Source organism: Vidua macroura, chromosome 6, assembly GCF_024509145.1.
Source record: "Vidua macroura isolate BioBank_ID:100142 chromosome 6, ASM2450914v1, whole genome shotgun sequence".
In the NCBI taxonomy this organism is placed as follows: domain Eukaryota; kingdom Metazoa; phylum Chordata; class Aves; order Passeriformes; family Viduidae; genus Vidua; species Vidua macroura.
Genome location: NC_071576.1, coordinates 7,012,044 through 7,025,533, shown reverse-complemented (window position 1 = coordinate 7,025,533; position 13,490 = coordinate 7,012,044). Strand labels below are relative to the sequence as shown.

Below are 13,490 nucleotides of genomic sequence, written 5' to 3'. Positions count from 1 at the left end.
AGGCTGCTGCCGTGGGAAAGGCAGCCAGCACTCCTAAAGAAGATTTCAGACAGCTGATAATGAGTTCAAAGCCTTGGCTCGTTAATAAGCTTATTTGTTCCCACTACATAGGTCAACAATTCACTTCATAAAAGGATGATGAAAGACTGACCACTCCAGACAAAATGTCTCCTATCCATTGGAAATGTTTTTCTTGCAATTTCATTTTCATGGTGCACTATGGGCTGCAAGGAATTTTGCCACTCCCTTACTCTTAATTTTCCTTCTCTTTAATTATTCCCGGATCCTGCAGGTATGTATGGTGCTTTGCAGAATTAAAAGGTGTCTTCCCTGAGGAGCTCCTTGTGCAAAACTGATTGGGAAACAAGAAGGGAGATTCAGTCACGGGGATAGCAGCCAACTGAGCTGAGAGAAGGCAGCTATTTCCCTTTTGTTTGATTAACTACTTATTTTTAAAATTCAGACTGTAAAGGGAGCAGAAACAGGAAAAAAAATCCAAGCACTACTACTACTCAATCTTCTTGGTCAGCTGGACTTTGGAGATAGGCAGCAATCAGGATGGTGTAAAGGAGAGAAATTCAGTATCACTGAAGAGGAGGTAAGAGGGAAAACTGATTTTACAGGGATGAGGTGCTGTGCAAAGACTACATCAATTTAAATACAATATGGCTGTTCATACCTTAATATGCTCCTTGGCTTTGTGGAGCTCTTCATGTTCAACAGGGAGTGGATCTTTTACTTTCTCCTTTAGCTCTTGTAGTCTGCTTTCCAGTTCCTTGGTTTGCTTTTCAAAGCGGTCGCAAGTCTGCTCAGGGAGACCCAAGGAAATATAAAAGCTGAGGATACTTTATCAGGACATATGAACCACGTGGATATGTTACAAAATAGCATCTTCAAACCACTGAAATAATCTATCCTGTGCTCTGTTTTTTTGAATTTTCTTTTTTGATACATTGTGCCACCCACAAGAATTTGGTGCTTGATTTACAAAACTTCAAGCCTCTCCTATTTAAGGTTTGCCTTAGACAACATTCCTGCTCACTTTGTTTTGTTCAACCCAAAGGGCTTTAAGCATGGTTTTTGGACTGTATTAGTGACAGTATTTAAGACACACCTAATGTTCTACCTAGCCATGAAAGCAAATTCACTGCTGTAAGGAAATAAATATGACTGGCCTTTCTATTTAGAAGTCATTGTTCAACAACATGAGGAGGAACAAGTCATGTTAACTCTAAGCTAAATTTTAGCTTCACAGCTCAAAGCAGGAGTGTGCTTCAGGCCATGAAGAGCTTGAGAACAATCAGAGCAGGAACATCCATTGTAGCAACAAATGGAACCCAACTCAATTTCCTTTGGAGAATCAGGGGACCACAGTTTTAGCATTCCCCAAGCCCTGATGACACATGACAGGCACTTCCCTCAGAGTGCCCCTGCAGTGAGCAGCAGCTGAGCCCTGGAGATGGTGGGCCAGGGAAGCATTGGGTCCTGAGACCCAATGCCAGAGCAGCAGGTGGGGAGGGCATCACCCACCTGCAGGGTGCCACTGAACTGCATCTTCTTCTTCTCCAGCAGGGCCTGGGTTTTCCCCCAGCGCTGCTGTAACTGGCTGAGCTCCTCCTGGAGAGCAGCACTGGTGTCGGGATCGGAGACAGCGCGCAACTTCTCCCCGACATCGACGACCAAGGTGTACATGGCTTGCCACCTCTGAAGGATCACTGCCTTACTCTTGAAAAGGAAAAAAAAGTTAACTTTCGAAGCTGTTCTTAGAAAGTTACAGAAGTGCTTTCCCTGTATTTCACTGGGGAAGATGACTCACAAGGTACAACTTTGTTCATAGTCATGAAAGAGTAATCAATAGATCTCCTATGTGCTTCTTTAATTTCAGAAAAATCATGTTTTCTCTGATATTTTGATTTATAAAACTCTACAAAAGCTTTCCCCAGACTACATCTGTAGGGTGAAAGTGCAGTCAAAAAAGTTGAAAATTCAGTTGTACAAGTTACTCAGACCAAAAAATACAATCGAAGTACTGTGACCATCTCTAACATAACATCTTAGGCTCATTTTTTCAGTGATAACAGCCCTGTTAATCATGGAGCCCTGTACTCAAGTGAAGTAAGCCATCAATAATAATTTGCCCACAACAAATTGATCCCTAACACAAGGGGGTATAATCAGAGTTCCTTTCTGTAGAACAGCAGCAGGAGGAGAAGGGCAATTTGGAGTAGGAGGGAGAAGACTTTCTGGCTTTTCTCACTAAGAAAAAAAAGCATGACCACTAAGTTGTAAAATCTACTGAAAATCACCTTTACACAGCAGGTAGAAACACAGATGTAATAAAAAGGGCAAGCACCAAATGGAATACTGGCAATGTGTTAATCCATCAACACTAGGTGTGTGGGGACATAATATAAATCTTGGACTGTGCAAATAGCATTCAATAGCATGATTTTAAAAGGTTTTAGATTGCCTTACGCAACCATCAAGTTCACTGCTTGTTTTTACCTTCCTACAAAACAAAGAGGTCCACAGTTAAATGCAAAACCAAAATATCCAAAATTAACAAAGGAAAAGATTTTTTTTCCATTGCATGTAAAATGCAGAACTCACTGTTCTGAAGAACTGCTCACCAGGTTTGTGTATCTTGGAGTGAAGAGATTCCCTTGCAAGTGTTTTTTCCTTTGTTTCTGGCCTCTCCTGCCCATCCCTGCACACACAGGACCTGTATGGCCTGTCTTGCCACGTAAGTGCCTTTCTTCAGGCAAAATAAAAGGCCTGAATTCAGCAGTCATGTCAGTAAGATGCACACAGACCTAGAGGTTACCTGCTGACTAGTGTGCCTGTCTCATCTGGCACCCTGAATTTCCACTTTCACATGCATAAAATTTTTAAAGCATGCAAGGCTACTAAATGGCCATGCTGATCAAGAAGTTTCTGAGTGTAATGAGCCTTATGCAATGTCACCGCTTTCTTATCTGTGCTCAGCTTTAAGGAAAAAGTATCACCAATCATTTCTCCTCCAAGAAAGCGTGTGATTTTAAAGCTTTTTACCTAACTGGACAGAAGTTGTTTCAATCTGAGGGAAAAAACCCACATATTTTAGATTTATGAGAAATAAACACAGTACCTTGAAATCATGAATTACATTTCTAAGCTGGTAAAGGCTGTAACAGTCCTGGCTCTTCACAGCTGCGAGGAAGCTGTTTGTGTCATCAAGGAATCTGCTGAGGCTCTGCAGGGAACTCCTGAAGAGCTGCCACTGGCTCACGAGTCCATCGATATCTTTCTTCCTCTGCTGAACCATCCGGATAACATTCTGCCACTGCTCTTTCAGCAGAGTGAGCTTGGAAATAAACTCTGTCCTGAAAATTATGAGGGCTGAGTGTTAATTTATTTTGATCTCAAGGCTGCATATTATAGTAATTGTGATGGATCTCCATTTGCAACATTGTTTTCCACTTATAATACCCACCAATCCAAGAAAGCTCTTCACAGCCCTAAGCTCAGCTGTATTCCATCTCTTAAGCAATCCAAACAACCTTTTACATGATACAAAAGAGGGTAAGGCAAGTCAATCTTGCACTTGTGGTATAGCAACATACATAGTACAGCAATCAGACACAATATGCACTAAACACTTCTCTGAAGAACAAAAGGGTCAATCCAAGTGAGACAAGGTCACTGATTACTCTGCAAAATTGATCTGCACAATGGAAAACTGTGTTGTTGTTGAACCCATTTAAGCATATAAGTTTAACCATTTAAGTTATTTTATCCTCTTCTTCAACGTGGTCAGATGACCCAGCTGATCTGGCTGGTTGGTTAAGGCAATCCCATCTATCAGTTCTGCTTCTCTGCAGGAGGTCACTGTCCCTGATTCACTCTCACACAAACCCCTGCCTTTGTGTGGGTAGTTCCAAACACAAAAATCCAGCAGCTCAGCTTAGTGTAGCCCTACCTTCCCTGGCAGTTTTAAGCCAAGCTATGGATTTCATACCTGGGGGAGCACACACAGTGTCCTGCCAAGTCTCTGGAAGCAGCAGGATCTGGCAGGGAAGGAAATGTGTTCACCCCAAATACCTGAGGCAGCTGAACCCCTGCTCACAAACATTACCTGCTGTTTCTCATGCTACATTGATTAAGAGAAAGGTGTAAGATCATACTGATAAAAAACAGGTTTAGGGACTATATGTTTGGGGTTTCATGGCCAGTGACTCAATGCCCTGACATGTGTGCCAGGAGCAATGTGGATAGCCCACACACCTCTGCACTCTGAGAAGCAGAGAGGTGCAGGAAAAGAGAGCATCCTTCATATGCAGCATGCTCATTATGCTCTGTGGGCAGGCAGCTTCTCAACCACAGGTATAGAACAAAAGACTCCTCTTCAGGAGCAATTATTTTTGTTTTCAGCCCAGCCTGTTACTATCCCAAATGCAGTCTGGCCAGGGCACCTGTGTTTCTTTCTCACTGCACCTTCTCATGCTTTTGCAAAATGTGACAGGTGATCATTCAAAGAGTGAACCCAGCCAGGAATTTGGATTTATGTCCTCATAAGAGCAAAGATTCAATACCAATTCCAAGGAAGACAGCATATTCTCTAAATGACCAAGATCTTAAGGAGAAAACCAAACAAAGTACCTTTTCTCTGCTTCTCCAGATTCCAAGGAGAGTAGAACTTTTTCTATGATAGAATTAAATGTCTGCTGATTTATGGAAATCTCAGTCTGCAGCATCTGAAAATACCAAGAGAACAAGTTTTAACTACTCAGTGAACAACCTTTGCTATGAAAGCTGCTTCTGCTCCTCTAGAATGACAGCATTTATTTAATAGTAAAAGCTGAAAACTCTATTATTTTCAATTCATAGTGTCAGATGCACCCTAAGATTCCACAGTTTTTGGATACCAGGAGGAATTTGCACATATGTGATAGTGGACCCCACCCTGAGATGGATGATACAGATCTGAAACCTGAAGTTTTTTGACTGTTTCTCTGCAGCAAATAGCAACTGTCTCGAAAAATGCTAGAGAAAACAGATTTTCACTAAAATCTAACAACTGGTCAAACCAGAAACATGCTGTGAAAACACTATTTTGAATGCATTTCTTCCAGAATCTGTTAAGATTGCTGCTAGGTGTCCAGCAAACTATCCAGTTAGTTGCCACAGGCTCCAGTGTTCTGGGACAGGCAGACAAGTACACCTCAGGGCTGGAGAAATTTAGGACATCTATGACACAGCACTTGAAGATGCACTCCTAAAGGTCTGACCCTTGCATAAAGGGACCTGTCCCTTTGAAAAAGGATTTTCATGTTTCTGAGTTTTTACCTTAATAGGTATTTCAAGAGTGAAATGCTCTATAAAATCCTGCCCAGACCTAATTTCAAAAGGCACAGCATTTTCTAGTGATTTCCCCCTGCCTTCATCATTCAAGATGATGCTTCCATTTTTAAGAGTTAGCTTTACCTCATATACTCTCTGTTGCTCTTGCAGTTCTTCAAACCGTCCTGGAATATCTGTTTTTAAAGCTTCTTTCATTTTTTCCAGGAATTTCATACACTTTTCACATTTCTGAAAGAATTTCTTCTCATCATTTTGGGTTCCCTCAAGCATACTGTAAAACAACATGAATAACCAGAAACTTCTGTTGGTGGATGTTTTTCTGGGTATGTTTACAGGTGCTGTAATGTGGTGGTTAATAAAATTAACATATGGGAGTTTCACTTGGCACTTTGCTCCCTTCTTCCCCTACGAACATCCAGGTTTTTGCTTCAAGTGACTTGGAATACAAATAGCCACTGAAAAATCAAGTAAACTGCAAGGGCAGAATTCCACCTGGCAAGCCCCTGAGAAAGCTGAGAACAGATTGCAAGATTCTATGCTTTAACTTGGTTTTCATTTCAATCACAGAAAAGGGAATTGTTACTAGTGATTTTTTTTTTTTTTTTTTTTGCATTTCAGACCTGCAACATTCCAGAGCAGCTGCTGTTTTCTGACTCCACTGCCGAGTCAGGCTCTGCATTTTCTTCAGGGTGAAGTCATTAAGTGGCAGCTTTATGCTTGCTTCATTCAAACTCTCTATGCTTGGAGAAAGTGCAGCAAGCTCCAGTGTCTGATTCTGGAAGTAAGGAAAAAATAAATGATTGCAAAAAAGTACTTTCTTTCTTTCTTTCATGTCAAAGAAGTATAGAAGCTTATTCTCCACAACTTGAAAACAACCAACATTTCTGTGTTAACTTCAAAAAATACAGAGGAGTAAAAAGTAGTAACTCTTTTACATGGGGCTCACTTTTCCAACAGTACTGAACGGATACTCAAGACCTGGTACCTCCACATTTACTTCATACCCTACATTGAGGGAAACAGGGTAGCTCCAGAGCAAAGCTGGGGAAAAAGATCTCCCATCAACCAACCCCAAATTTGGGTGATTTTCCTCCCTTCTGTGCAGGCGTTTGGCCTGAAATGCAGATGTAGAGTTTCTAAACTTTAATCATTGCTTTTTGTGTTTTGGTTTAATTATAGTTACTTGATATAGTGCTGCAACTGTGACATTTAGGACACAAAGAGCATCTTGAAGTGGGCAAGAGCTGAGTAGTATCTTTTTGTATTTGGGAATGCAAACATACCATGAGCAATTCTGAGTTGTCTCCTTCCTCTAGACAGAGGCTATCAAAGGTGTCTGTGCAATTCTTGACACGACCCTCCAGCGTTTCCAGGCAGTTGTTGAAATCCTCCAGTTGTAAAAGATTGAACTGGGGTGAATATTGAAAATTTACATTAGTTACTATTTATTACACTTATTCAGTAGACAAAAAGGAGTAATAAGTAATATTTTTAGGAAAACAAACAGTTGTTAAACCTAAATTCTAATGTATTTATAACTTTGAACTTTTTTCCATTTTTCAACTGGACAAGGGGAAAATTTAACCGAAAGCAGAGAGCAAGAAACAGAATCTCCAAATTCTGAGACAGCTGTAACTATGTGAAAGGAATAAGGTTTTCTGTGATACCTTTCATAGCTTTGTGCTATTTAACTTATTTTGAAATTGGAAAGTCAAAACTCAGCTTATCAGAGGGCAGAAACTTGTGAAAATGAGCTTCCTTTGAGGTACACACAAAGCCTGCTCCTATGTCCCTGCATAACCAAAGCTGTGCAGTTTGCATGAGCTCTGTGGGAAAATCAGTAGGGCTGGAATTCAACTTTCCTTTAGCAGAACAGCACTGGGAAAGCTTTTTCTCTCTGTCCAGAATTAAACTCCGCATCTCTGAGAGCACTTACACAACAACAGTTTTATAAGGGATGAATGGCAAAAACTGGTGTGTAGAGAGAGATTGCTGTGGTAATACCACAGGGTTAAACCAGAGAAAAAAACTACACAGAAATGCATTTTTCATGCAGCGAGAAGTTCACTGGGAATATGAGAAACCTGTTATCTTCACAAAGATTTCTGGCTTCTAGCCATTAACTGTGCTGGTAGAGATGGAGTCATAAAGAGCTGGCTTCAAATGTCTTGATGAATTTGGGTTTACTTTAAAACAGAACAATTCATTGAAACCAGACTTTTTTCCATAGGAACAGACCAATTCTACATCAGTAAATGTCCAGCAGTACATTTGCTTTCTCAGGAGTACCTGTGAAGAGGAGAAGTCAGTCCTTCACTACTCTGACCAGAGCTCCTGGATCCAGGTCTCTTTTCACTTGGCCTGAACAGGAATGTGAATCTGGTCCTCAGAATTACATCAAATGGTCACAGTTTTCTGTTTGGTTTTAGGTTCACTACATGAACCCTTCCCAAGGAAAACTGAAGCCCATGATTTTTTTTTTTCAAGGAAGAGCTGAGAAAGTTCACAACTTACTTCAATGTTCAAAAAAATAAAAATACATTTCCTAACCTTTAATCATCTGAGGGTCCTGGGGATAACAGGCCCACTGACAGAGGCTGTTAGAGCAGCTGTGTTGCTCTGTGTTTGAGCAACATAGGCAGGTCAGGGTGAAATCCTTCACCTGTCCCTCTGGCTTCATGTATTATTTCTTTATATAGTTTATCATCCTGCTGAGTTTTAATTAATTGAAATTTCAATTCAAGAACTATAGTGCTCTAATGAGGAATGTGGCTCACACAGGACTCTAGTGAAAAAGCTACCTCACACTGACAACTAATTTAATATTAAAAAAAAAAAAAAACAAAACCAAACCTGAAGTTCATCCAACTTCCTCTGCAACATCTTTTCCAAATAGGTTGCTCTCTGGAATGGCTGCAGCTTCTCCATCAGAATGGCTTCAGCAGCTGTCCCAGCCTGCTGTTTTATCCTGTCAGCCTGCAAATAAATCTGGGTTCGGCATCCTACCAGGTTTTGAAGGCCGTGCTGTAAATTCTGACGAGAGAAGGGGAAGGGGAAAAGAAAAGTCAGTAAATGAATCAGATCATCATTCATGTGCCACTTTCATTTGGTATCTTTTGTTGCTGTAACTAAACTCTTTTTGTTGAGCCCATCTGGGAGCCAAGCTCAGCTGTGGTGAAAGCTTCAGAGGATAATGGGAACTGCATCCATTGAGTGCAGTGCTGGGAAAGGCACAGTTCAAAGTTCAGTGGAACACCAGGGACTTCAGGCAGCGGGATACGGCTGCTCCAGAGGAAATCAGGGAGGGAAATCAGGATATCCCCTCTCTACAAGACATGTGTACACTAGAAGATGGAGGAACTGGCCCATGCTGCAAATGAGGAATGCTATTTAGTTACAACCATACCAGTACTTTGGATCCCTCAGTGGCTGAGGACTACAGGTTTCGTTTTATTCGTTCCCCTTTACTAAGAAAGATGCTATAAAATTATACTCTAAAGGCAGTACAAGAACAAAGGGAGTAATTTTAGACTCATTCAATGTACTTGATTTTTTTCCTTTTTTTTGACAAGTGAAATTTAGCCATGAAAACCCCTGAAATTTGCCACTATAAATTGTCTTTTCTGAGAATAATGAGCCAAGTCTTCTGATCAATAGCAAAGAACATACACATTTCCCTAAAAAGCAAAATGGTCCTTGCTTCCTGACCCCTTTGTTTGAAAGGATCATGTTATAAAATACCACTCCAGCCATTTAATAAATAACCCATTTTGATTTCTTATTCTCTATATAAGATTTTTTATTTTTTGTGGTGAAAAAAATCCATAAAATCATAATCTTTCCTAATATATATAGAGAAAAAAAATTGAGGTATTAAAATACAATTTTGTTATGCACATGTATATTCAAATACACATAACTCATATATCAATTCACTGATCCCCATTCTTTTAATTCACCCCTTAAAGAAACTCACAATAAATTCCACGTGTTCTACCCACACACACCAGGACAGGATCTACAGTGCTAATGGCATTCAGGTGGCCATGCCTTGCTTAGTAGGTGTTACACTCTTCCCAAAAATGTCCAGAAAAGGCAATCCCTTTTTGCTGACATATTGGTGAATTTCTGTCACAGCCATTAGTAGATTAGAAAAAAGTAAAAATATTTTGGTCTAGGTTTTGCTGCTGTCAGTTTTTTCTGATAAAGAAAGATACATGAGTGCCCTCCCCTGTAATGTAAAGTTTCTTATTGAAGGCCACATGCAAAATGGAATACTCTGGACTTCTTCCAATTCGTGGCTAGAGATTCATAAAGCACAATGAATCACTGCTCTGTCCTGACATAAGGATTATTATATTTCTTAGTAGATTATTATATTTCTTTCTTTATCATAGTCTGAAGAAACCAAAAATGTCAGAATCTAATGACAGCTTTACTGCCTGAGAGTCCAATGTACCATGTGGTTTCAGCATGAGATTTTATTTGCCTAAAGTCAAAAACATTTAGAATAATCTAATGAGCTTAGGAATCTGTGGACTCATCACACCAGAACAAAACACAGTATCAAATCCAATTAAAAACAATTTGAAGGCTGTGGAAGAGTTCAGGATGATCCTGTGCTTGGGAAAACTGCTCTTCTTTCCCTCAGCTGTTGTTCTTGTAGACATTATTCCTCCTCCCAAGCAGTGCTCCATAAGGTAAATAATTTTTCTTTCAGTGATTCCTTCCAACACAGGCCTGATCTTTTGTGTATAGCAGAAAGGGTCAGAGATGGAATATGACTCAGGTCTGCTCTTTTCTCACCATACACTAACTCTGGTTTGGTCTCTGGTCAAAGTGCTTAAAGGAAATACAAATGTTTATTCCATGGAAGAAACCCCCAGATTTTATCTTTTCTACTGACTGGATTGTTGGTATTCTTTTGCCTTGTTTCTCAAAAATAAATCTTGGTTTGTACCTGGCAGCAGAAACTTAATCATGTACCTTCATTTCCTGTATCCTCTGCTCCAGGGTTTCTATGGTGTTCTCCTCAGGCAGGTGAGCATCCAAGAGCTGAGCACATTGCTGGCTGTACTGCTGTAACTTGGCTGCTGTCTCAGTGCACAAAGCATCAAAGGGCTCCCAGAGCTGCACAGCTGCCTGTGCTGCCCGCAGCTCATCTGTGATGTCTTCATTTACTGAGTTCCACCTGCCAAAATATCAAAAGATTGTTTTCCCACTAGGTTCTCCTGCAGAATATGGTTTGGCATAGGATTCCTGTGGGAGTTGCTTTGCATCAACACCCTTGTTGCTGAAAGCCACAGTTGATGCTGTGGGACCCATCACACGACAAGCATGCAGGTAAAAGACACAAGTTCCCCATCCCTGGAAGTGTTCAAGGATGGATGGGGCTGGGAGAAACCTGGTCTGGTGGAAGGTGCCCCTTTTCATGGCAGGGGGGTTGAAACTGGATGATCTTTAAGGTCCCTTCCAACCCAAAGCATTCCATGATTCTGTGGTTCTATTCCTCACATAGATGCCCTTAGATAGGTGAGATGCATTACTATAGATTTGAAAATCTGACAGATGTTCAAGTCCTGCCTCAACAACTTGGGTTTTTTAAATACTAATAACTGGGGTCTGATTTTGCAGGCTTACCTAGTGTGTGCCTCAGTGCACTTCTGGTCAATAATCTCTGCAAAGGAGGGGGAGCAGTTCTTCTTCAGGTTACTGGCAGCAGCCTGGAGCTTGGCCCAACTTTCTTCACTGTTCTCTGATTCATCTTGAAGAGCCTGCAGAATGGATTATTACAATTAATTGTGGGGAATAAATGACTTAATTGTAACTTCCCCTACAGATTGGCAGGGATAGGGCAGCAATAATGCCATACTTCTGTAGCACAGATTAAAATTTTTGCAGAAAATGTAACACCTGTTCTTAAAAATTAGGAAGCTAAGAGAGGTGAAATGGTCCAAGTTAGGAAAAAAAAATCATTCAGGAGGTCTATTTTAAACTGAGATAATTTACTGACTTTTAAAGAAAAAGTTCATTTAGCAAGCTCACACCTCTGAACTGAATAAATGAATTTGCTAGAAACCAAGAATGCTTTTATTTTAAGCCACTGTTTCTATTGGCAGTGAAGTTGGTTTGACACCTCCTGCCCTCAGCTGCAAGTTCCCCCTCCTGATATAGGCAATTATAGCATATCTGTGAACTGCTCCAGGTTAAAAGTAAACTGGGTGATTGAAGGAAGGAGATGAGAAGGTGACCAGCTCCTTTTATTTATAACATGAGCCCAGGTGAGGGTAGAAAGCACTCGTGCAGAGTTTACTGCCAACAGTCCCATACCCAGCATTCACAGCCTCAGTCTGTCCTGCACCACTTCTGATACAACTCAAAAAAAAAAAACCAAATCAGGCCTTATTTACAGGAAAACATGGAGTGCTTGCACAGCCTTTCAACACTCATTTAAAGCCAGGAAAGGGGATTTTAGCCAGAGCTGTGAAATGCCCAGACCCAGGGCCAGCCTAACTGCCTAATCCAGATGCTCCACTTGGATTCCATAGCAGCCAAGCAGAGCAGCAGCAGGATCCAGAGCATTTATGTCTGGCATTCTGACTCATTCAGAGGCTGTGCAGGAGACTCCAGCTCCCTGGAGGGTGACAGAATAGTTGGACTGGTGCTGGAGCAAGCAGAAATGCCATCAATACAAGGCACAAGGGAGCACGAGGATTTGGTGGGCTTTCTTCTTGAACCTTGTACCTAAACTGCACTCAAGTTGAATTTATGCACTACATAAAATAGGAAGTCTAGGTGCCTCTGGAGATAAAAAAATCAGTAATATTGCACTAACTTCAGTGTCATTATAATAAAGAAAAAGTTGCTCAGATAATTTTTCGGTCTTTTTTTCAGTGGAGATTGTTTGCCTAAAGGCAAAGAAGAAAGGACAGAAATAAGACAACTTTACCTGGAGAGTTTTGACCTGTTTTTTCAAAGCTTCCAATGAAGCTTCTTCCTCAGAAGGTTTGCACTGGTCTATGCAGTACAAATATCTTGTTGTCATCAAGCTGATTTCTGCATAAATTTCATCATATGCTCTCCACTGCTCCAGTATTGACTCCATTGAGGCCTTTAGCTGTGCAACCTGCAGACAAACCGTTTTTGTTAATATTTCTTGGGTAGTGCTGACATATAAATCACCTTTAAATTGATTTAGAAATCTATAAACTCAACGCTCAATCCATGACAATCCACAAGAATTAGCCAAGTTGAAGTATTTTACTACTTGGTAAGGAATTTTGCAGGCTTCAAAAAAAGCAGTAAACCATATCTAGAGTGAAGTATAAGAATTTGCTTGGAAATCAAAGTTTCACTGGAGTTCAAGGTGGCATTATTCTGCAAGAACACCCCAGGAAGTACTGAAATAATGAACTGCTTATTCCTTCCTGCCAAAATCAACCTGAAGTGGGAGGAAGTTGAAAGCCTTAATCTTCTTAGGGAGCAGATAGTTTGATCCAGAGATCAAGTTTCCTTTCAAGGACAATTTGAACAGAAATTGGTTTGCATGGAAGAAGCCACTACTGCAATACTCTGAGAGCTGTCATCCCTCTTATGCCATTGTGCTATAATAATGCAGGCCCACTGGACCCCAGGCTAGCAAGTTCAGGATATTCATACAAAATTAAATGATTGCTACTCCCTTTATTTTCTATCCCTTTCATTAATGATGGATATCTGCTTTATTTTCTGTCCCTTTCATTATTACAGTTGTCTAATCTGCAAGGGGCAGGGATGGCTTCCATTTGCACAGGTTCCTAGACACTGCAAACACAAAAACACAGTCCTCCTTCAATCATTTTTATCCTTCTGTTTCAGGGAAGTACATAAGGCATGTCCTGGGTTAGATAAAACATTCACCTAGCTCAATACCTATTTTGAGTCATGCTTGGAGAAAAGCATGAAAACCAAGCAAACAACCATGTCTCTACGAGACCTGACAAAAGCCAGATGCCAGATTTTGGTTCTGACTACGCAGGCACAAAATGGAAGATGAAAAAATGTCCACACCATAGTTCACCCTAAATACACTGCAGAGATAATTTTATCCCAGTACCCGAGTTTCAGGCACATACAGGCTGGTGGATTAATCATCCCTATTCTCTTTTGAA

At 40.6% G+C, this 13,490-nt stretch overlaps 1 protein-coding gene across 1 annotated transcript in view; it reads right to left on the bottom strand.

Moving 5' to 3' along the window:
* SYNE2 (spectrin repeat containing nuclear envelope protein 2) overlaps positions 1-13,490 on the bottom strand; it is a 158,916-nt gene that overhangs the window by 38,161 nt on the left and 107,265 nt on the right. The window contains exons 87-97 of the mRNA XM_053980791.1: positions 12,290-12,466; positions 10,981-11,114; positions 10,327-10,531; positions 8,194-8,373; positions 6,624-6,749; positions 5,961-6,115; positions 5,464-5,611; positions 4,639-4,733; positions 3,128-3,362; positions 1,531-1,725; positions 680-805 (exon numbers count right to left, since the gene is read on the bottom strand). Coding sequence (XP_053836766.1) covers positions 680-805; positions 1,531-1,725; positions 3,128-3,362; positions 4,639-4,733; positions 5,464-5,611; positions 5,961-6,115; positions 6,624-6,749; positions 8,194-8,373; positions 10,327-10,531; positions 10,981-11,114; positions 12,290-12,466 — 1,776 coding nt within the window. The remainder of the gene's footprint in view (positions 1-679; positions 806-1,530; positions 1,726-3,127; positions 3,363-4,638; positions 4,734-5,463; positions 5,612-5,960; positions 6,116-6,623; positions 6,750-8,193; positions 8,374-10,326; positions 10,532-10,980; positions 11,115-12,289; positions 12,467-13,490) is intronic.